Below are 22,423 nucleotides of genomic sequence, written 5' to 3' on the forward strand. Positions count from 1 at the left end.
TTTTAGTCTTCTGGTTCTCAATCTTGGCTTCCTTTTGCAATTACCTCTTGAACTTTAAAAAATTCTGCTCCAGCCCGGGCAACAGAGGGAGACTGTCTCAAAAAATACATAAGTCAATAAATAAATAAACATGCTGATGCCTGGATCCCACCTGGGACATTCTGATGTAACTGGCCTACAATGGTGCCTGGGCATGGGGATTTTTAAAAGCCCCAGTGACTCTAATATGCAGCAGACTTTGAGAACCACTGGTTTAAAGGACTTTGTCTTACTCTGACAGTGTCTAGCACAGTGCCTGGCAGAGACTGATGCTCAGAATGAACAAACTAAGGTTCTATTTGTCAAGGAGGAGGGGAGCATTGTGTTAATCACAAATGCAAACAAATCACAAGCAAGGGATAAGTCAGGCCCTGGGCAAAGACAATGGTAAGGCAATTCCTGCCAGGTAAGTGTGTGAGGGTGACACCCACTGAATGCAAGCCGTTGTTACCTTTTTTCCTTTATTTTTATGTATTTATTTTTTGTTGAGACAGGGTCTCACTGTCCTTCAGTCTGGAGTGCAGTGGCCCTATCCTGGCTCACTGAAGCCTCGACCTCCTGGGCACATTTAATTCTCCCACCTCAGCCTCCTTAGTAGCTAGGACTACAGGTGCATGCCACCATGCTTGGCTAATTTTTTAAATTTTTGTACAGACGGGTGGGGCTCCTAATTACGTTGCCCAGGCTGGTCTCGAACTCCTGGGCTCAAGTGATCCTCCTGACTCGGCCTCCAAAAGTGCTGGGATTACAGGCCTGAGCCACCGCACCAGGTCATGTTTCTATCTTGACTCTAACTAGAAAAGGTGTCATCCTTGAAATACAGGTACTGTCCAGCCAAATTCCAAAGCCCTCTGAAGATCCAAGTTCACTAAGAAGCTCAGAGGTGCCAGGCTGTGTCTTGTTTGTGCAAATGAGGCAGAGGATGACAAGGCAGGGTGGGCACTTCGAGCTCTGCCCCAAGTCTGGTCGGCTTGAGAGTCAACCTAGGAGCCTCTCTCGGCTCCAAATGGGAATGTGGCAGCCCTTCCCGCGTACGGAAAAAGGAGCGTGTAAGGGGCACCATGGCGAGATGGTCGGGTCTGCTCCACCCATGAGGATGGAGTGCAGCCTCCACCGGGAACCAGGGGCGGGAGTCGCTGCTCGGTGGCCCAGGCCTGCACGTGGCGCAGCGGGAGCTGCTGTCTAGGGCCGCGCAGCGACAGCGGATGAGGACTACATGTCCCGACGTGCCTCGGGAAGGGTGGGGCGGTGCCGGAGCCGGGCCGGGAGGCAGGCCAGGGCCAGGCGTGCGCAGTGGTTCTTGGGAGTGGCGAAGCGGGTCCTGCCCGGCTGTCAGCTGTGGCCCCCGGAGCCGGGCGGGGGTGGCCGCGACCATTGGCGGAGAGGCGAACGGGGCGGGGCCGCCGCCAGCCGCTGCGGGCAAGCCTGAGCAGGCGGAGGTGGGCAGCCGGCCAGGGAAGCACGGTCCGGGCGGCTACACTCGGCCTGGCCATGGCAGCGGCGCCCCTGAAAGTGTGCATCGTGGGCTCGGGGAACTGGTGAGCAGCGGCGGGTTGGAGGCCGGGGCTCCGCTTCCAGGAAGCGCCTCTCCCGGGCGGTGAGGGCTGCGCGCCCCATGCTGCGGCGTGGGCATCGGGCACTGCGCGCAGGGAGGCGCGGTGGGCGACTTCGTTGCTGGGCTGGGCACGGTGCGCCCGAGGAGGCCGCACCGGGGCACTCGCTCGGGAGGCGCTGGGCCCGCGTGCGTGCGGGGAACAGCGCGGAGAGAGGGCATCCCGCGCACGCGGGCACCTGTCTGCGCCCTCGTTACTGAGCGCGCAGAAGCCACCTGCTTGCCACGCCTGGGTGTTTTGCACAACATCCTAAAGGCTTACTCTGTTCTCCACGGCGGATCTCCTGGGTCAAGGACTTGGAGGAGGCTCGAGCATTCTTACTGCAGTTTCGGTGTTGAGGAAACCGAGGCGGAGAGGGCTAAAGGTCTCTTGCTGCCCAGGTCACGGGCGGGGCAGGCTCTACCCTTCAAGGTGCCCGTCTCGCCCCCGCTTCTGATAGGTCCACTATCTTAGGCGCGTCGTATCAGGAAGAAAATCCAAGTTTCAACAGGCCGCTCCCCTGAGGCGTTGAGAATTCTCCTTTGCCGAGATGTTTGCCAAGCTTTGAGTCTCTTTGGGGCCTTATTTGACTTTAACATTTTATGGAGCACTTTAGAAATGTCAGTTCTTCTAGTACGCTTAATCAAACGTACACTGTAGGATTCTCTGGTGTGTCTGGGTGAATGTAGAGGTGGGGGTGTGAAGGGGGAAGGAAGCAAAGTGTAGCATCTGGTGTTTCTAAGCCTTTTTTCATTGCTGTACACTCCTTTCGCCACACTGGAGGGACTGGTGTACAATAGTTAAGAGTGATGATCTCCTTTCAGTGCTCCTGTTTACCGGGTTTTCTGTGGCGTGACAGGCATCAGAAGTGCTGCAGCAGTTGGTCTTACGTAGTTGGTCTTAGTTTTACTCTTTCAAGACTTGGCCCAGAAAGTACTTATTGATGGAAACCTTACCTGGTTCTTCACTTTTCCATCCCAGCAAGGCCAGTGGCCTCTCTCTGTGTCCCTATTACTGGCCTGTATCATTGTTTTATAAGGAGTTATTTGATTATCTGTCTCCAACTTTTGAGAAGGGCATCTACCCTAGTGCCTGGCATATGCTAAGTCAATACTAAGACTCTGTTGCCCAGGCTGGACTGCAGTGGTACGATCTTGGCTCACTGCAACCTCCACCTCCCGAATTCAAGCGATTCTTGTGCCTCATCCACTTGAGTAACTGGGATTACAGGTGTGAGCGACCGCTCCCTGCCTCAAAACTAATTTTTTTTTTTTTTTTTTTTTTTTTTTTTTTTTTTTTTTTGAGACGGAGTCTCGCTCCGTCGCCGGGGCTGGAGTACAGTGGCCGGATCTCAGCTCACTGCAAGCTCCGCCTCCCGGGTTTACGCCATTCTCCTGCCTCAGCCTCCCGTAGCTGGGACTACAGGCGCCCGCCACCTCGCCCGGCTAGTTTTTTGTATTTTTTAGTAGAGACGAGGTTTCACAGTGTTAGCCAGGATGGTCTCGATCTCCTGACCTCGTGATCCGCCCGTCTCGGCCTCCCAAAGTGCTGGGATTACAGGCTTGAGCCACCGCGCCCGGCCAAAAACTAATTTTTAAAACCATAATGATATTTGGTTGAATAATACATTCACATTGTTTAACAACCAGGGCCAGGCGCCGTGGCTTATGCCTGTAATCCCAGCACTTTGGGAGGCTGAGGTGGGCCCAGGAGTTTCAGACTAGCCTGGACAACATGGTGAAACCCCGCCTCTACAAAAAATAAAATATTAGTTGGGCATGGTGGCACATGCCTGTGGTCCCAGGTACTTGGGATGCTAAGGCAGGAGAATCGCCTGAGCCTGGGAGGCAGAGGTTGCAGTGAGCCGAAATTAGATCGCACCATTGTACTCTAGTCTCAAAAAAGGGAGTGAAACCCTGTCTCAAAAGAACAGAACAAAACAAAAAATAAAAAACAAAAACCAAAGCGTACCAAAAACAGTGAAACATCACCCATCCACATTTATCCCCCCTGAATACCTCCTGAAGGAAAACCAGTGTTAGGAATTACTTCTGTCCTTTCTGGAGGAATTCCATGCAAGTGGATGCTTACATATATTCCTTTCCCCCTCCACCCTACAAATACTAGGGTATTGTGTACTTTTCTGTGAGCTGCATTTTTCAACCAACAACAGAATGTTCTACACAACATTTAATAGAGTTGGTACCTTGCTGCTGCAGAGCTTAATTTGGACTTTCAGCTTGGCTTTGCCAGTTTTAATCTCAAGGTCACTTGAGTGCAGTGTCAGCTCCCCTGTTGGCCCATGCCGTTTGAAAGGCACCCATTTAGCACATGTTTTTTAAACATTAGTTTTCTATTCTGTAAAATTCCACAGATGACAGCCCCTTTTCCTAATTTGCAAGGTGCAGGACAAGTAACACAGCTCTGCCATGCTGGAACCGGGCCTGGAGCAAGAGTAGTGAAGTGAGCCTCCTGCCCCTTCTGCTGGGATTTGGCTGCCTGCCCATGGCTTCTTCATTCTGGTGTACTTGACTGTTTCCTTGGCCCACTCCAGCCCAGGGAAATGGAGTTGAACTTGGCCAGTGATACTGAAGCAGAGCAATTGAGAAATGTGCTGATAGTTTGGGCTGGCTGCCTGGCTTCATTAATTATGGGATTAGACGGGAACAATTCTTGGCTTCTGTGCCACTGCCTTTGGGTACAGAGATACTCAAGTCCTAGAGAGAGGATCACGACCTCCCCAGAAGGATTCAGGAACTCAGGAACTGAAAACAACATGGAGAAGCCCCAGAGGGGTGTTAAGCTCTGGTCAGCAGACGTTTGAGTGTTGCCCGGTGTAGATACTGTGGTCTGACCAGGGATGCAGACACAGCTGAACACAGTCCCTGTCCTTAAACAACTTACCTTCAGGTCTGAGATCAGTGAGGGCATGGAAGATAAGACCGAAGGAAATGCCAAGTGGAATGGAATAACTGCTTACATTTTAAATCGTGTTTCTTAAAGTGTGGTCCCAAAACCACTTGTGTCAGAATTACCACTGAAACTAGACTTGCTTAATCATTCCCCTGAGAATGAGATTTTTTTTTCTTAAGGAACTTTAGCCTTTTGCCAAATTTAATACAGATCAAGAAGAGATAGACCTAGCCTTCCGGATCTGGTTCTTACCTCAGGAATGTCAGGTTGCTTGAGCAATATTTATACTTGGAACTTTAAGGCAGTTTAGCCTGCTTGTGTAAATAAAAGTGTTTGTCACATATGAGAACTCTCACATGGAGTGCCTCTCCCAAGTCAATTGTCATCAGTTGCAATACAGTTACCAGCATATTGAATTTAGCTGGCTTGCCAGGGGGCTTCAGCCAGGAAGGTCCTGGGCAGGAAAGTAAACGTGTTGTATAACATGCCCTTGTCCCGTTCTTTGGTGAAGCTCATTTTCTCTACACAGATTAGAGAGAGGAGGCCAGAGGAGGGGCCCTCATGCATCCAGCGGAGCCCTGCTGTGCTGCCCACTGCCACAGGTGCAGGGAGGAACTTCCTAACCTGCATGACTTTTCCTGGCTCTGGGACTTTGATTTGGAAAAGCAACAAAAGCTTCTCAGGTTCTTTCAAAGATGAAACAGTTTCTTTTTTCTTTTTTTGTTTTTGTTGTTGTTCAGACAGAGTCAGCTGTGTTACCCAGGCTAGAGTGCAGTGGCACAATCTTGGCTCACTGCAACCTCCATCTGCTGGGTTCAAGTGATTCTCATGCCTCAGCCTCCTGAGTAGCTGGGATTACAGGCAGGCACCACCACACCCAGCTAAGTTTTGTATTTTTAGTAGAGACAGGGTTTTGCCGTGTTGGCCAGGCTGGTCTTGAACTCCTGGCCTCAAGTAATCTGCCCGCCTTGGCCTCGCAAAGTGCTGGGATTACAGGCATGAGCCACAGTGCCTGGCCCAATATTTCTTTTTTTAAACCAGCACCTTGGGAAGATCACCCAGATACAGTGCAAAATAAAGTTCTAGAGTTAAAACCTCAGGGCCGTATTTACAGCCAAACCCTTGTGATAGGAAGCATATGTCCAGAAACACATCCTCAATCTCCTTTGGAGGTAGGGTAGTGCAGTGGTATAAGAAAGAGCTTGGGAATCTGACTGCCTGGGTCCCCCACTTGGCAGGTCTGAGGCCTTGGGAAAAGTGCTTCTCTCTAAGAATCATATGTTGGTACCTGCTCTCTGGGATTATGGTTAGGATTAAATGAAATGATCTGGGGAGAGTGCATGGTGACTAGCACTCATAAATGACAGTTGCTATTAGTATTATTAGTTTCATCATCCTTGATCAGAGTTGTCATTAAGTCACAAAATGGACTGGTTTGGGGTTTGGCCAAGGGGTAGAGAGGCAGAGGATGGGAGAGAAGACAGGAGACGAGGAGAGTGGCTGATAGACAGCTGGAGGAGTGTCCTTGGGAGTTGCCTGTCTCTTGTCCTTGTTTTCACATCACCCCACAGCCTGACATTTTCTCTGATACTGAAGGTCAAGGAGCACTTTGGCCCACTTTGCACTGATGACTGAAACTGGACCTGTGACTCTTTTTTTTTTGGTCTGCTGGGATCGGCTGGGTGCAGCATCCTGGCTGTTCGTCCGCCCTGGACACCCTTTTGTCTGCGCTACTCAGTTTCTGTTGTGATTCTCGCCACACAGAGAGCTCAGAAACAATTTGAGTGACTATAAGTTAGCTCCTTTACGGGCAGAAATAATCCTTCCCTGAGGACAGGCACACGGACACACTTCTACCTTGGAAGTTGGAGTGAGAGTTGATAGGATGGACTGGAGATGAACTGGGAAGAGATTTAGAGTTCCCTCGTGGGCTAAGGTGAGAAAGTTTGTACAGCTTTTTAAAAAGTAATATTTAATCACCTGTTTCCTTCATCTCCCACACCTGTTCAGTGTACAAATCATGAGTGTGGCTGGGTGCAGTGGCTCATGTCTATAACCTCAACACTTTGGGAGGCTGAGGTGGAAGAATCATTTGAGCCCCACAATTTGAGTCCAGCCTGAGAAACATAGCAAGACCCTGTCTCTAAATTTAAAAAATAAATAAATAAAATATAAATAAAAATCATGGTGCAGTGGCTCATACCTGTAACCCCAACACTTTGGAAGGCTGAGGCAGGTGGATTGGTTGAGCCTAGGAGTTCAAGACCAGCCTAGACAACTTAGTGAGACCCTGTCTCTACAAAAAAATATAAAAATTAGCTGGGCATGATGGCATGTGCCTGTAGTCCCACCCACTCCACTTGGGAGGCTAAGGCAGGAGAATCTCTTGAGCCCAGGAGGTGAAGATTACAGTGAGTCACGATGGTGCCATTGCACTCCAGCCTGGGTGACAGGAGGGAACCCCTATCAAAAAATATATATATAATATAATAATGACTACTATTCTAGGAATGAGTCGAGAGCTCTCAGTTTCTTACCTTAACCTTTCATTTCTTTTTTTTTTTTTTTTTTTTGAGGCGGAGTCTCGCTCTGTCGCCCGGACTGGAGTGCAGTGGCCAGATCTCAGCTCACTGCAAGCTCCGCCTCCCGGGTTCACGCCATTCTCCTGCCTCAGCCTCCCGAGTAGCTGGGACTACAGGCGCCCGCCACCTCGCCCGGCTAGTTTTTGTATTTTTAGTAGAGACGGGGTTTCACCATATTAGCCAGGATGGTCTCGATCTCCTGACCTCGTGATCCGCCCGTCTCGGCCTCCCAAAGTGCTGGGATTACAGGCTTGAGCCACCGCGCCCGGCCAACCTTTCATTTCTTAACCTTCACCTCTTGCTTCATTCTTCCATTCCATCTCCTTCTGTTCCTTAAGAGGCATAAATATAATAATTGATCATTTTCTGTGTGTCATGTACATGGTGTTATTTCATTTAAACATTATAACAGGCCTGTGGGGTACTATTATTATCCCTATGTTAGATGACATAACTAAGATTTAGAGAAAACTTGCTTAGGTCAACACTTAATAATGTGAACTTGAAACCCAGATCCTTTTAACCCCAAAGACCATGTTTCTGTAAATTCTTACCATTTTCAGTGTGAAGCATACTTTTACATGAGGACAAATATCATTTTCATAAAAATGCTGAGTATCCTCCCAACAAAAATCCAATTTTATATTCCCCTTCTGAGAAATAAAATGGAAGCAAGGCCTTAAAAATCATCTCATTCAGTTTCCCACCAATGTAGTCATCCCTTCTCCTGTAGCTATGACAGATGATTATAGTTTACTATTTTCAAGGCAATTAATCTTAAAATTAATTAGAAGATTAATTGTTAGAAAACTCTAATTTTTTTTGTTCTTTGTATTTGAAGAAAAATCTTAGAAAAATCTAAGCTAAAAATCTATCGCCTCTAACTTTGACCTGTTAATCCCAGAGCAACACCTGGGTGAGCCTCCTCTTCTCTAAGTCATGTCCCTTTGGACAGAAAAGTCACATATCCCCTAAATCTTGTCTCTGGCAGGCCAAGTAGCATCCCCAAGTCTCTCAGTAGTTGCAGGTGGATGGTGGTTTCTGGGGTCCTCACCATCTGTGTCACCATTCTCCTTTCCCTTTCCTCCTCCCCACCTTGGTGATGTCAGGGACTAAGCTCATTGTGCCAAAGGTGTCCTGGGCTCCCATAAGTTTATACTGGTGACACTTCGTAGTTATTCTGCTTTGAGGCTCAGTCTCTTCCACAATTGGAAGAGGAGAGCTCAATCAGTCATCTCTCACTGCCTAACAGTCTACCCTCAAACTAAGTGGCTTCAGACAGCAATCATTTATTAGCTCAAGATTCTGGGGTTTAACAATTTGGGCTAACCTGGGCCAGATTTTCTGCTGATTTAGCCCAGGCTCACTCATATGGCTGTGGTTGGCTGGTGAGTTGGTTGGACACTCTCACCCACCTTTTTTTTGTTGTTGTTTTTTGAGAGTCCCACTCTGTCACCTAGGCTGGAGTACAGTGGCATGATCACAATGCATTGCAACCTCAACCTCCAAGGTCCAAGCAATCCTCCCACCTTAACCTCCCGAGTAGCTGGGACTAGAGGCACACACCACCATACCTGGCTAATTTTGAGATTTCATCATAGAGGTGGGGTCTCACTATGTTGCCCAGGCTGATTTCGAACACCTGGGCTTTCAAGTAATCCTCCCGCCTTGGCCTCCCAAAGTACTGGAATTACAGGCATGGGCCACCACACCCAGCGTGGCTGGGACTGTTGGTCCTAGATGACATCCTTCACATCTAGCAGTGGGCAGGCTTCAGCCAGCGTGACCGGAGTGACCAGCCCACATGTCTCTCATCCTTCAGCAGGCTAGCTCAGGCTTCTCCATGTGATGGTTGGGTTCTAACAAGAGTAAGAGAAGGCAAACCTTCATGAGCTTAATAGGCACTTTTCAAGCTGTAGCACGAATTAGGCCAGATGCTTTTCTAGTCCATGTGTTCAGTAGATTCATAGTTTCCTAAATCTGTGGCTTTAAATTTTTTGACTTGCAACTAACTGACATACAATTTTACATTATGATAGAGGACACTTCCTATCCAACCAGAAACAAATGTTTCACAGTAGCAAATGTTACTGTGGGTGATTAACTGTGATCTTTTCTCCTCGTATTTATTTTGTACCTGTATAACCTTCAGTTTGAGAAACACTGTCCTAGGTAGTAAAACAGTTTCTCATTCTTACTGTGTCTGGAATTGGTTCCTTCTGGTGGGTTTTTGGTCTTGCTGACTTCAAGAATGAAGCCACGGACCCTCGCAGTGAGTGTTACAGTTCTTAAAGATGGTGTGTCCGTTGGGAGGCCGAGACGGGCAGATCACGAGGTCAGGAGATCGAGACCATCCTGGCTAACACGGTGAAACCCCGTCTCTACTAAAAAAATACAAAAAATTAGCCGGGCAAGATGGCAGGCGCCTGTAGTCCCAGCTACTCGGGAGGCTGAGGCGAGAGAATGGTGTAAACCCAGGAGGCGGAGCTTGCAGTGAGCTGAGATCCGGCCACTGCACTCCAGCCTGGGCAACAGAGCGAGACTCCGTCTCAAAAAAAAAAAAAAAAAAAAGATGGTGTGTCCGGAGTTTGTTCCTTCACATGTTCAGATGTGTCCGGAGTTTATTCCTTCCGGTGGGTTCATGGTATCACTGACTTCAGGAGTGAAGCCGCAGACCTTTGCAGTGAGTGCTACAGCTCTTAAAGGTGGCGCATCTGGAGTTGTTTGTTCCTCCTGATGGGTTTGTGGTCTCACTGACTTAAGGAGTGAAGCCACAGACCTCTGCAGTGAGTGTTACAGCTCATAAAGATAGTGCAGACCCAAAGAGTGAGCAGCAGCAAGATTTATTTTGAAGAGCAAAACAACAAAGCTTCCACAGCGTGGAAGGGGACCCCAGTGGGTTGCCACTGTTGGCTGGGGTGGCCAGCTTTTATTCCCTTATTTGGCCCCACCCACATCCTGCTGGTTGGTCCATTTTACAGAGCACTGATTGGTCCATTTTACAGATTGCTGACTGGTTCATTTTATAGAGTGCTGATTGCTGTGTTTACAATCCTTTAGCTAGATACAGAGTGCTGATTGGTGCATTTACAATCCTTTAGCTAGACACAGAGTGCTGATTGGTGCGTTTTTACAGAGTGCTGATTGGTGCATTTACAATCCTTTAGCTAGGCAGAAAAGTTCTCCAAGTACCCACGTGACCCAGGAAGTCCAGCTGGCTTCACCTCTTGTTATCATTACAGCCAGAGTGGTTCTGCAGATGCACATGTATGTTCTAAGAAAACTATAGCCTTATCATTTGGATTTTCTCTACCTGGTTTTTCCAGTGCTGAAGAGAGGAAGTGGTTTGCATGTGTTATAGGCAAAAAAAGAACCAAAGGATTTGTGTTTTTCTAGTCCTGAAGGAGGAGGAAAACTCTAACCTAATAGCCCTAACACTGGCTATCTGGTCAGACATATCCCCAAGATGAAATTAGTAATTCATGTAGCTACCTCAGCTCGATGGAAATGTCTTCAAGCATCTAAACCCCTTTTTTGTAGATTGAACTTTTTTTTTTTTTGAGACGGAGTCTCACTGTGTCACCCAGGCTGGAGTGCAGTGGCGTGATCTTGGCTCACTGCAACCTCCACCTTCCGGGTTCAAGCAATTCTCCTGCCTCAGCCTCCCCAGTAGCTGGGACTACAGGCATGTGCCACTATGCCCGGCTAATTTTTTTGTATTTTCAGTAGAGACGGGGTTTCACCGTGTTAGCCAGAATGGTCTCAATCTCCTGACCTCGTGATGCGCCTGCCTCGGCCTCCCAAAGCGCTGGGATTATAGGCGTGAGCCACCACGCCCGGCCAGGTTGAACTTTTATAAGTTGGGTTTCTTGAGTGGATCCACCCAGTGACAGGAAGTGCCTTTTGTAGACTGTACTCCAAGGTTCTCCACTGTGTGGGTTGTCTGTTGAAATTCTGCGTGTGTAAACACTTTGACAACTGTAACATGTTATATAAATGTTAGAAATGATTATGGATAAATTTGCATTATCACATATCATTAAGTGACCATGCATTCACATTTGTCTTGGACAATGGTTTATACTTGTCCCAGCCTAATTTCAGAGCATTCTCAGAAGGATCTTGTTTTAAACAATAAATCTTACGGTAACGTGCTTAAAATGAACTCTTGTGAGTTTGAGTAACATGATTCTGAGCCTCACAACCAGGACCAGCAATGATGGCAGATAGATTTCATCTCCAGCGCTGACTATAGCTGATTGATGGTGACTGCAGAGTTTTGTGTTAAGAAGGATTCTGGGGAAGAGAGTATCTTTGCCAGAAAAGGGTGCTGTGACTTACAGTAGCAAGCCGGGGTAGGGATTGGGGTGGTGACTGACAGCATCTAGCTTGGACTGATTTACACTACTAATTTTACTACTATTCATATTTAAATTTACTACTACTTGGAATAGTTACTTCTACCCAAGTAGAACCCATCTGTGAGGCCTTGCCTGACACAGTCAGCTCGTGCTCAGCTTTGGCCCACAGTTGCACAAACGTTAGATTCAGTAGTAAGGACTATCCCGGGTAACCCCTTGAGCACTTAATGTGTTATCTCAGTTAATCCTCACAGTATGAGGTACTGTCTTGTCATCATCCTTATTTTATAATAAGTCTGAGCTTACAGAAGTTATGTAATGTGTTCTAAGTTACACAGATACTAGGCAGTAGAGTGGTTGAAGTTCTCTGCCTTCCTGCCCACTTGAAATGTGGCTCTTGGGACTAAATGTAAATGTTAACTAATTAAAATGTAAATGCTATGCATAGCTACATATGCAGTGGAGCTCTACATACTTATTTTCTCCTTGCTTTTTCATGTAACTGTGACTTGAAGCCTTTTCCATATCTATACATAAAGAACATTTCATTCTTTTTTATACTTGTGTAATATTCCTGGGCATAGATACACTTTTGTTTAATCAGTTTGCTCTTGATGGATAGTCTAAGAGTTCTGCAGTGAATAGCCTTATACTGAACCTCTGCCTATATGTGGGTAGAAGCCAGAACTATTAGCAATGCATGAGAAATAATTTAGTCATGATTTCTTATTTCATTTTTCACTTCATAATAAGCAGGTATGAGGAAGGTGGAGAGTGACATTCCAACTGTAGAGGACCTAGAAACATGAGCAGAAAAGAGGTTTGTTTGTTCTGGATTACCTAGCATGTCTGGTGTAGAGTTCAGGTTTGAAAGCTGAGCTTTTGCATCATTGAGACTCTGGTGGATGTTTGCAAATGGTTTTCAGTGATTCTCATTATCCAGGAATGAGGGCAGGGGTGTATAGTCTTTCAGTTACTATGTCAACAGAGACCAGGTGCCAGGTGGCTGTTAGAATTTGCACTATATGGTTCTTTCCATTATCAATAGATGGGCCTGCAGAATGTATTTATCTAAAAAATCTGTGCTAGGATATAGAATATGCTTGTTTGAAGCGCCATGGACAGTTTGGTTCTCTGCCATCCTTGCTTAAGACTGGTGGTCCTTAAAGGCAATTTGAGACTGTGACTTAGACATTCTCCAGCATCCTGTGTGTTCTTCTTCTGAGTGGGCAGGTAGATTCTCCTGCTACCTATGTCTTTGATTCTGATCTGAATTAATCGCTGACCATTCCTCCATTCACTCAGATGAACATTATTCCCATGGTATGTGGGGTTGATAGCGTGGCTGACCAGGTCATGGATAGCCATTTTTGAACAGGCTGATAGGTGTGTGGTCCATCCCAAACTGCTCCTACTTGGCTGCTCTGAAAAAATATGGAAATAAGTATCGACTAAAATGAGACTTAGGGAGCATCTGTGGATTTCAGTTACCTCCATAGTTTCTGTTTTCTGGTTGGCTAATAGGCCTTGGGACTTGCTGAAACTTGTCTGCTTTGGATTTGGGGTCTGTTAAAATATCTAAATGGGAATGATTTAAAATCAGAATAAAAAATAAACTAATACATGTCTGTTTGGGAAAATTTGGAAAAGATAGGCAAGTATGAAGAACACAATAACATTTGCTTGTAACCTTACCAATAAGAAAGGATGTATTCGTGCAACAAATGTTTGTTGTGCATCTACGATATCAACACTTCAGTGTGCGTGTGAATCTCTTGGGGATTGTGTTACAGAGCAGATTCTGACTCAGCAGGTCTGGGGTGGGGCCTGAGGTTCAGCATTTCTAACACGCTGTCAGGGATATTTTCACTGCTGGTCCATGGACTACACTTTTTTTTTTTTTTTTTTTTTTTTGAGATGGAGTCTCGCTCTGTCGCCCAGGCTGTAGTGCAGTGGCCGGATCTCGGCTCACTGCAAGCTCCACCTCCCGGGTTTACGCCATTCTCCTGCCTCAGGCTCCCGAGTAGCTGGGACTACAGGCGCCCGCCACCTCGCCCGGCTAGTTTTTTGTATTTTTTAGTAGAGACGGGGTTTCACCGGGTTAGCCGATCTCCTGACCTCGTGATCCGCCCGTCTCGGCCTCCCAAAGTGCTGGGATTACAGGCTTGAGCCACCGCACCCGGCCTGGACTATACTTTTAATAGGATCTGACCATAGGCTGGATCTTATGCTAGTGCTTGTGTGTTTTCTTGCAATCCTTTTTAAATGTGTGTTTTTTTAATTGTGACAAAATACACATAACATAAAAGTTACCGTCTTAACCATTGTTAAGCATACGGTTTAGTAGGGTTAAGAATATTCACATGGTTAGTATTGAAAACAACGAAAATGCTGAAAAGAATTAGATCTCCAGAATTCTTTTCATCTTGCAGATCTGAAACTCTATATTCATTAAGCAACAGTTCCTCAATCTACTCTTTCCCCAGTCCCTGGAAACCACACTTCTACTTTCTGTCTCTATGAATTTGACTACTCTAAGTACCTCATATAAGTAGAATTATACATTATTTATCCTTCTGTATCTGGCTTATTTCAATTAGCATAATGTCTTCAAGGTTCATCCATGTTGTAACATGTGTCAGAACTTCCTTTTTAAGACTGGATAATATCCCATTGCATGTATAGACCACATTTTGCTTATCCATACATCAGTTGATGGACACTTGGGTTGCTCCCACCTTTTGGCAATTGTGCATAGTGTTGCTATGAACATGGGTGTACAAATATCTCTTTGAGACCCTGCTTTCAATTCTTTGGGGGTATATACCCAGAAACAGAATTGCTTGATCCTTTGTTAGTTCTATTTTTAATTCTTCGAGGAACTGCCATTTGGTTTTCCACGGTGGCTGCAGTATTTTACAATTCTACCAACAGTATACAAGGGTCCTGATTTCTCTGCATCCTTATCAACATTTATTATTTTCTGTGTTTTTGATAGTAGCTATCTAAGTGGATCTGAGGTGGTATTATTTATTAATTGCACACTTGCAATCATATGGTATGTACAATTTTGCATCCTTTTTGTTAAATGTAACATTCTATCATAAGCATTTTCCTCTGCAGTTTGAATTTTGATAGAATGCCTTTTCAGTCTCTTTACTCTTTTAAGTGAAATTGTTCATATTGATCTTTTTTCCTCTGTGGTTTCTTTCTTTGATTTCAAGCTTAGAAAGCTTCCCTATGTAGAGATCAAATAAACACGCACCAAGTTGAATCTATTTTTAAAATACTTCATTTTTAACATTTGCATTGAATACTCTGGCATTTGGTTGTTCTTTAAAAGCCCTTTGACTGCAAAGAATTACACAGAATGTTAATAGTGGTTCTGCCTGGGTGATGAGATTATTCATAATTATTTTTTCATGTATTGCTTTTATGAGTGAAAAACTGCATGTTATTTAAACCACAAAGGACCACCCTCTTGCCCATGGAACGAGCCCGGGTCAGCTCTGGAAGAGATGGGGACATGGAATGTGGAGAATCTAGTTGACGGCGAATTCTTCCTGGACCTCCACTTCCTCCACAGTAAAAAGAAGGATGGACTGTAGGGCCTTTCTGGCCTCAAATTCGTCAGGTTTAGGCCCAACTTGATAGTGTCAACCTAAAATAATCAAAAAGGTCAGAATCTAGTTTAAAGAGAGTTTAATTAAGTGCAAAGGTTAAAAGTGAGCCTGCCGGCCGGGCACGGTTGCTCACACCTGTAATCCCAGTACTTTGGGAGGCTGAGGCAGGCAGATCACGAGGTCAAGAGATCGAGACCATGCCGGCCAACATGGTGAAACTCCGTCTCTACTAAAAATAGAAAAATTAGTTGGGCGTGGTGGCGCGTGCCTGTAGTCCCAGCTGCTGGGGAGCCTGAGGCAGGAGAATCACTTGAACCCAGGAGGCGGAGGTTGCAGTGAGTCAAGATCGCACCACTGCAGTCCAGCCTGGCGACAGAGTGAGACTCTGTCTAAAAAAAAACCATGTGAGCCTGCCCAGAAAGAACAGATTCCAAGAAATTAGGATTTTAGCATGTTTCTGTGTAAGGCTTAATGCATAGTTACAATGATCTGATTAGTCAAGGTGGTCTTTTTGAGTGGTGGGGGAGGTATATTTAACATTCCACACTGCAGATTAACCATCATTGGGTCTTGGACTGACACTATCTGGTGTGAGTTAGGTACAGGACAATGAAGGAGGCAGTTAATGTACAACAAAGATCAGCAATTAGAAGTGGGAAGATCTGGTCTCTCCTAGTCATTTACAATGAGGAAGTCAAGAACAGTGGGGCAGAGAGTGACACAGAATTGCAAGCATGCAAGTTATACATAACCCAGTCTCCAAGGCCTAACTTCCCCCTTGGCATAATAAATTCAGAGGGTCCTGAAATTTTTATTTTTATTTAAAAACAGGCGGCCATTCCTTGGCTGAAGTGATACATCCCCCGCCTAATTAAATAGTACACCTTTTTAGAGAGAAAGGGGTGAGAAGGCTGTGGACAGAATGAATGGCAAAGGGTTAGCTGGGGGTGGAGGCAGGGAGGGCATTGCCAAGCTGGGGGTTAGGACCTCCTGCAGGTGGGTGTCCATCCAGCTGGGACTCAGGGCCGTAGAGCAGAAGGGTTAAAAGGGATAATGTGGGTGAGGTATTTGAAACAGTGCCTGACACCTGGTAGGCACCAAATTAGTGCTGTTTTTGCCCACCCTGTCCCTTCCTTGCCTCTTGCCCCCTGCCACGCCGTTTTCTCCACCTTCTCTGCCTCCTCTTTCTCTCCTCCCTTAGTCTCCCTGATCCTCTCCATTTCTCTTGCACCATCTCCTCTTCTCTCCTTCCCTTAAACTCTCTCCTCTTCCTTCTTTTCCCTCCTCCCTGGACATGTTAGTTCTAGATAAAATCTGTGCCTATTGTTGGCCATGCCACCGGCTATGACTGAGCTTTGCCCCAGGGGCCTTCCTGCTGCCGGGAAGGTACCCAGTCTCCTCCCCAGGTAAGGCCCACAAAGCCTCAGGGCTCCGCCCTGGCTACACTTTCTCCCAGCTTTCCCTGACGTCATCGCCAGGTGTCGCTGTGTTGCCTGTTTGACCACATAGGTCGCTGTGGTACGGATATATATATATATATATATATAAATTTTTTTTTCTTTGAGATGGAGTTTTGCTCTGTTGCCCAGGCTGGAGTGCAGTGGCGCGATCTCGGCTCACTGCAACCACTGCCTCCCGGGTTCACGTGATTCTCCTGCCTCAGCCTCCTGAGTAGCTGGGATTACAGAAGCCCACCACCACGCCCGGCTAATTTTTGTATTTTTAGTAGAGACGGTGTTTCATCATGTTGGTCAGGCTGGTCTTGAACTCCTGACCTCGTGATCCGCCTGCCTCGGCCTCCCAAAGTGCTGGGATTGCAGGCTTGAGCCACTGTGCCCGGCAGTACAGTTACATTTTTTTCTGTGCTTGTTGAAACAACATCAATCTCTGTTTACCAGTCTCCAAGCTCCATGAGGATGGGGACTTGTCTGCTTTTATTCCCTTGCATCCCCTGCATCCAGCATGGTGTCTGAAATTAGTGGATGCTCAATAAATATTTTCAATAAAAGATTCTACCCTACAATCGGGCAAATATAAATTAGCAACAAGTGCAGGCTTTGGAGACACTCAGATCTGGGTTTGAATTGCTGACTGTAGATGGACAGCATGATTTATTGATTTATGCTCTTTGGGCCTCAATTTCCTCATCTGTAAAATGGGGATAATGTGGCACCTCTCTTGTGGGCTGTAATAAAGATTAAATGAACTCTTATATGAAGTACACATCTACTCAAGTTCCTTTTAAATTTCATTTGCATAGCGTTACAGGATTTGTGAATTGTTGTGTATTTTAAGGCCTAAGACTTAAGACAATTCATGATTTCATGGGTAATAGAATTTTATGCATCTATGTAAAGACCCAGGACTGGCCATCAGCAAACCCGAGTCCTCCAAGTTCTGCCTTAGCTAGTTATTGACCTTTGCTCCAGGGGCCTGCCTTCTGCCTGGAAGGCTCCCCAACCTCCTCCCCAGGTAAGACCCACCTGGAGGCCATACCGGATTGTAGGATGCAAGGTGAACATGACTCAGTCTCATGCATCTTAATCTGCAAGATGAAGAGTTTGGGTAGGATTAAACGCATCATGCAGGCAGCACCCTTATGGCTTTGGCTCTATCTGCTTCATAGCTGTAGTATTATTTGATTGCTGTTCTTTCTTTGAAAGTTTATTTTTATTTATTTATTTTTTTGGAGATAGTGTGTGCCATTATCCAGGCTGGAGTGTGGTGGCATGATCATGGCCAACTACAGCCTTGACCTCCTGGGCTCAACTGATCCTCTTGCTTCAGCCTCCTGAGTAGCTAAGACTACAGGTACAGCCACCATGCCCGGCTAATTTTTTATTTTTTGTAGAAACAGGATCACACTATGTTGCCCAAGCTGGTCTCAAACTCCTGGGCTCAAGAAATGCTCCCTCCTCAGCCTCCCAGTGTACTGAGATTCCAGGTGGAAGCCACTGTGTCCAGCCTAAATGTTTACTTTAAAAGACAACTTCATACCGCTATAGTAAATGTCACAAGTAGAAGGTAACAACAACAAAAGCCAGTAGAATGAAAACAAGACGGTGTTATAAATTCTTGCCAGATATTGCTCCCTGCCAAGGCTCAGAGTCTGAGGCCTCTTCAGACTTTGTGAAGAAGGGAAATTAGCACATGCTGGAGAGATGGTAACCACTTAATGGCACTGCAGCGAGACATTCTGCACTCGCTTAGGACCATGAGAGCTGAGAAGGGCACGAGTGATTCAGTGTCATTTGGTTTTGTGTGTATCCCTAGTACCCATTTCTCACTTTGGGAAGCACTGGATTAGATCATAGACCTGGAAGGAACCTTAAAAATTACCTGCCCCACCTATCATTTTGTAGATGGATGAGCTGAGCCTGATGTGGAGGTGGCTGCTCATGCTCTTGACCCAGCCTTGTGAAGACCTGTGCCCTTGATTCTCAAAATGCAGGAGTTGAAAGACAGACAGACAGATAGATATGCAGGAGTTTAAAAATAGGCAGGCACGTAGACAGAAAGATAGATATGCGGGAGTTGAAACACAGATAGATAGATAGATAGATAGATAGATAGATAGATAGATAGATAGATAGATAGATAAAGACCTGTGCCTGACTATGCTTGTGTAGTGTTACAGAAACCAGCTGAGACATGGAGAGTGCCAGCAGTGTGGCCACGGGACCCCAACTGTGACCTGTTCACATGCAAACCACCTTTGTGGGCTGTAGTCAGTACTTTTATTTTAAGCTCAGCTCTAAAATATCTATGCACAATTTTGGACTGGCCTTCTGCTGGTCAGTCACATTTCTTTCTCTTTTTTTTGTTTTTTGTTTTTTGAGACAGAGTCTTCCTTTATAGCCTAGGCTGGAGTGCAGTGGTGTGATCTCAGCTCACTGCAACCTCCACCTCCTGGGTTCAAGCGATTCTCCTGCCTCAGCCTCTTGAGTAGCTGGGACTGTAGGCGCACGCCACCACGCCTAGCTAATTTTTTTGTATTTCTAGTAGAGACGGGGTTTCACCGTGTTGGCCAGGATGGTCTCAATCTTCTGACCTTGTGATCCACCTGCCTTGGCCTCCCAAAGTGCTGGGATTACAGGCGTCAGCCACCGCACCCAGCCCATTTCTTTAGAACAGGGTGTGTCACTTATAAGTAGACTCTGGTCCCTTCAAAACCCTCTGGCTCCTCCAAAACATTTTTCTTGCTCTATTTGATCCACAAGAAAAATGAAGCTGCTCTTTCATATTGGTCACAGGAGGTAACACTTGGGACAAATGCATCTGGTACCATTCCAGAGGCACAAAGGAGTTTGGGGTATGGGGTATACTTTTTGATTTTTTTATAAACCACACAGATAAAAGTGGACAACAGAGAAAATACTGAGTTCAACATGGAGATTGGGCTGGGCGCAGTGGCTCACGCCTGTAATCCTAGCACCTTTGGGAGGTTTGAGCCCAGGAGTTGAAGACTAGCCTGGGCAACATAGATTCTGTCTCTACAAAATTTTTTTTAAAAAATTAGCTGGGCGTGGTGGCACACATGTAGTCCAGTTACTCAGGAGGCCAGGGAGGGACGATTCCCTTGAGCCTGGGAGGTCAAGGCTGCAGTGAGCCGTGATTGCACCACTGCACTCCAGCCTGGGGGACAGAGCAAGACACTGTCTCAAACAAACAAACATAGAGAGTATACCAAAGGGGGTTCAAACAACATGAAATACAGTGTTTTAAGTCCTGATCCTCCTCCTCCATGCCCTGCCTCCCCGCCACCCTTGCCAAAAAAATTATTGTATAAATTATATATAGAGAACAAAACTAGGCCTTAAGGTACTAGGATCGTTTTGTTCCTCTCCATCCGTGAATTTAATTCCACAGTCCTTCCTTCAACACAACACTACCCCAACCCCCAATCCCTCCCACTACATTGCCAATCCCTGGGTGGCAAATCCAACAGCTTGGCCAAAAATTACTCGGAGAGGCCTCTAGTTGTGTCAAAGATGCTGTCTTTGTACATCTATCGGCTTTTGCTGCAACACAGCCCACTCTCCCCTAACTCAGCTGCTTAAAATAACAAGCATTTATGATTGCTTATGAGTTATGGATCAGCTGGTCGGGCTCACTCATGTGTCTACAGTTAGCTGAGTATTGGGTGGAAAGCACTGCTGTGTCTGCCTTTCCCAGCCCTGATTTGCGAAGCCTTTTTTGCTTCTCAGCAGGGGTTTGGTCTTCCTGAGCACCATCCTTGTGTCTTCTCCCTGCACCCTGGGTCGGGCTGTCCATTATGGTTCTCTCAATAGAAGGTTGAGCCTGGGAGACTTGTCATGGATCAACGTGTATTGCAGTTGGGTCCTTTGTATTGAAGTCCACTGCAGTTTACCCTTTAAACCACATCTGCTTCCACTTTCCTCTACCCCTTATCACACACAGCATCATGAATGCCTTTTAGCTATTCATCTCTCTGAGCTGGTGGTAAGCTTTTGAGAGCAAAGAACACGTTGCCTTTCCCCTGCTGTATTACCACCATCTGGCCCAATGCGTTACACACAGTAGGTGCTCAGTAAATATTTGATGACTGAGATAAATGAGTGAATGAATGAAATTATTGATGAAACCAGGAATGAGGTAGAATGAGGTCTTGATGGCTCCCCAAGAGTAAAATAACTGGAATTCCCCTTATTAATTTTTACCGTCACTTGAAGCCCCATTGAATCCCAAAGGACATACAGACATGGTCTGAAGGGCCTAGTTCTTAACAGTACCAATGTTTGTTTAAATGTTCCTAACTCTACCCAGGTGTGGTAGCACGTGCCTGTAGTCCCAGCTACTCAGGAGGCTGAGGTGGAAGGATCACCTGAGCCCAGGAGGTCGAGGCTGCAGTGAGTTGTGATCGCGCCACTGCACTCCAGCCTGGGTGACAGAGTGAGATCCTGTCTCAATCAATCAATCAATCCAACTCACTGCAGTAAATACTACAGGTTTGCAAATGTTTGGCTTCCTCAAGAGGCAGCTGTAAAGGGGAAAGCAAGTGTATTCCAGTGAGATCGTGGGGAGGGATTCCTGGTTCTGATTTACTTTTCCTCTTGGCTTACTAGACTTAGATTCCTGGTGTCTCATAGCCCCCCCATCGGTTGACACTCAGTCCCCCAGAACCACGCTTGTTCTCTCTGACCTTGTAAAATTTACCTGATGCCAGGGAACACTGTGAACCACAGCCTTTATCTCCCTGTGAGTACATGAGCAGCTGTTTGCAAGATTAGAATAAAGGTGGTAGTGATGGTGGGAGGTTCCTGGCCTGCTTTCTACAAAGTGTCAATAGGAGAATTGGATTAATGGGTATTTATCTAATAACCTGTTCTGCTGGCATAGAATAAGAATTTCACAGGTACAGCTGCATAGCCTTGATATCTACAGCTATTCTTTCGTGAGGGAGGAGGGCATCATGATTCTAATCATTGTGCAGAGCAGTGGCTCTCAGCCTCGGCTGCACATCAAGTCATCAGGGAGCTTTAAAAAATACAGATGCCTGATCCCACCGCAGAAGTGCCAGTTCCATTGGCCTGGGATGTGGTCTGGGACTCAGGATTTTTAAATCTCCCAGGTAACTCTGTGTGCAGCTAAAGTTGAGAACCGCTTGTTTAGTTTATCCATTCTATGTCAGGAAGGGGACAATAATTATAATCTGTTAGAATTATTTGAAGTTTTGTGGTTGTTAAAGCATATAGCTTTATATGCTGGGATGAATTATAGTTGGGTTAGAATCACAGATTCTTCAGGGGATGAAAATAAATGTCTCCAACGTGTTCTGCAGCCGCTTGGCTGCCCCCACCTTTTGTTATCATCCCCTACTCCATCTCATCAAATTGTCTTGAGAATAATTGTGAGAAAAAGTAGCAACTGCCCTAACACATGAATTTGCAAGATGCTCTTTACTGCATTCTCTCATTTGCTCCTCACACCAGGAAAGTCAGCTAAGAAACAAACCGTTTCTTAGTGGAAAGTCCAGAGGGGAGAGCTGACAGGCTCAGCTAGGATTGAGTGCCCACTGTGGCCCCATCAGCGGCTTCTGTGTGATGGACACAGGTGCCTGGTCCCACCTCCTCTGCTGCAGCAACTATGTGCAGACACGCACTGCTGTCAGGAGGACTGATGTTAACAAATCAGGGTCATTCTTGTCCCCTGTAGGAAAGCCTATGGGAGACTGAGCCATCACTAGAACATGTTTGCTAAATAGAGGTGCAGAGAAGAGGGAGCTTAGGGGCCAGAGGCCAGCTTGGTTGCGGAGAGGAGGGAGTGCAAAGTACTCAGCGACTGGGCCCTGT

General features: G+C 46.2%; 1 protein-coding gene across 1 annotated transcript in view; it reads left to right on the forward strand.

The window, feature by feature from the left end:
* The first annotated feature begins 1,327 nt into the window (after window positions 1-1,327).
* Window positions 1,328-22,423, forward strand: part of GPD1L (glycerol-3-phosphate dehydrogenase 1 like) — a 64,599-nt gene continuing 43,503 nt past the window's right edge. The window contains exon 1 of the mRNA XM_010354461.2: window positions 1,328-1,577. Coding sequence (XP_010352763.1) covers window positions 1,531-1,577 — 47 coding nt within the window. The 5' untranslated portion in view covers window positions 1,328-1,530. The remainder of the gene's footprint in view (window positions 1,578-22,423) is intronic.

The sequence above is a fragment of the Rhinopithecus roxellana genome, chromosome 1, assembly GCF_007565055.1.
Source record: "Rhinopithecus roxellana isolate Shanxi Qingling chromosome 1, ASM756505v1, whole genome shotgun sequence".
Classification (NCBI taxonomy): Eukaryota; Metazoa; Chordata; class Mammalia; order Primates; family Cercopithecidae; genus Rhinopithecus; species Rhinopithecus roxellana.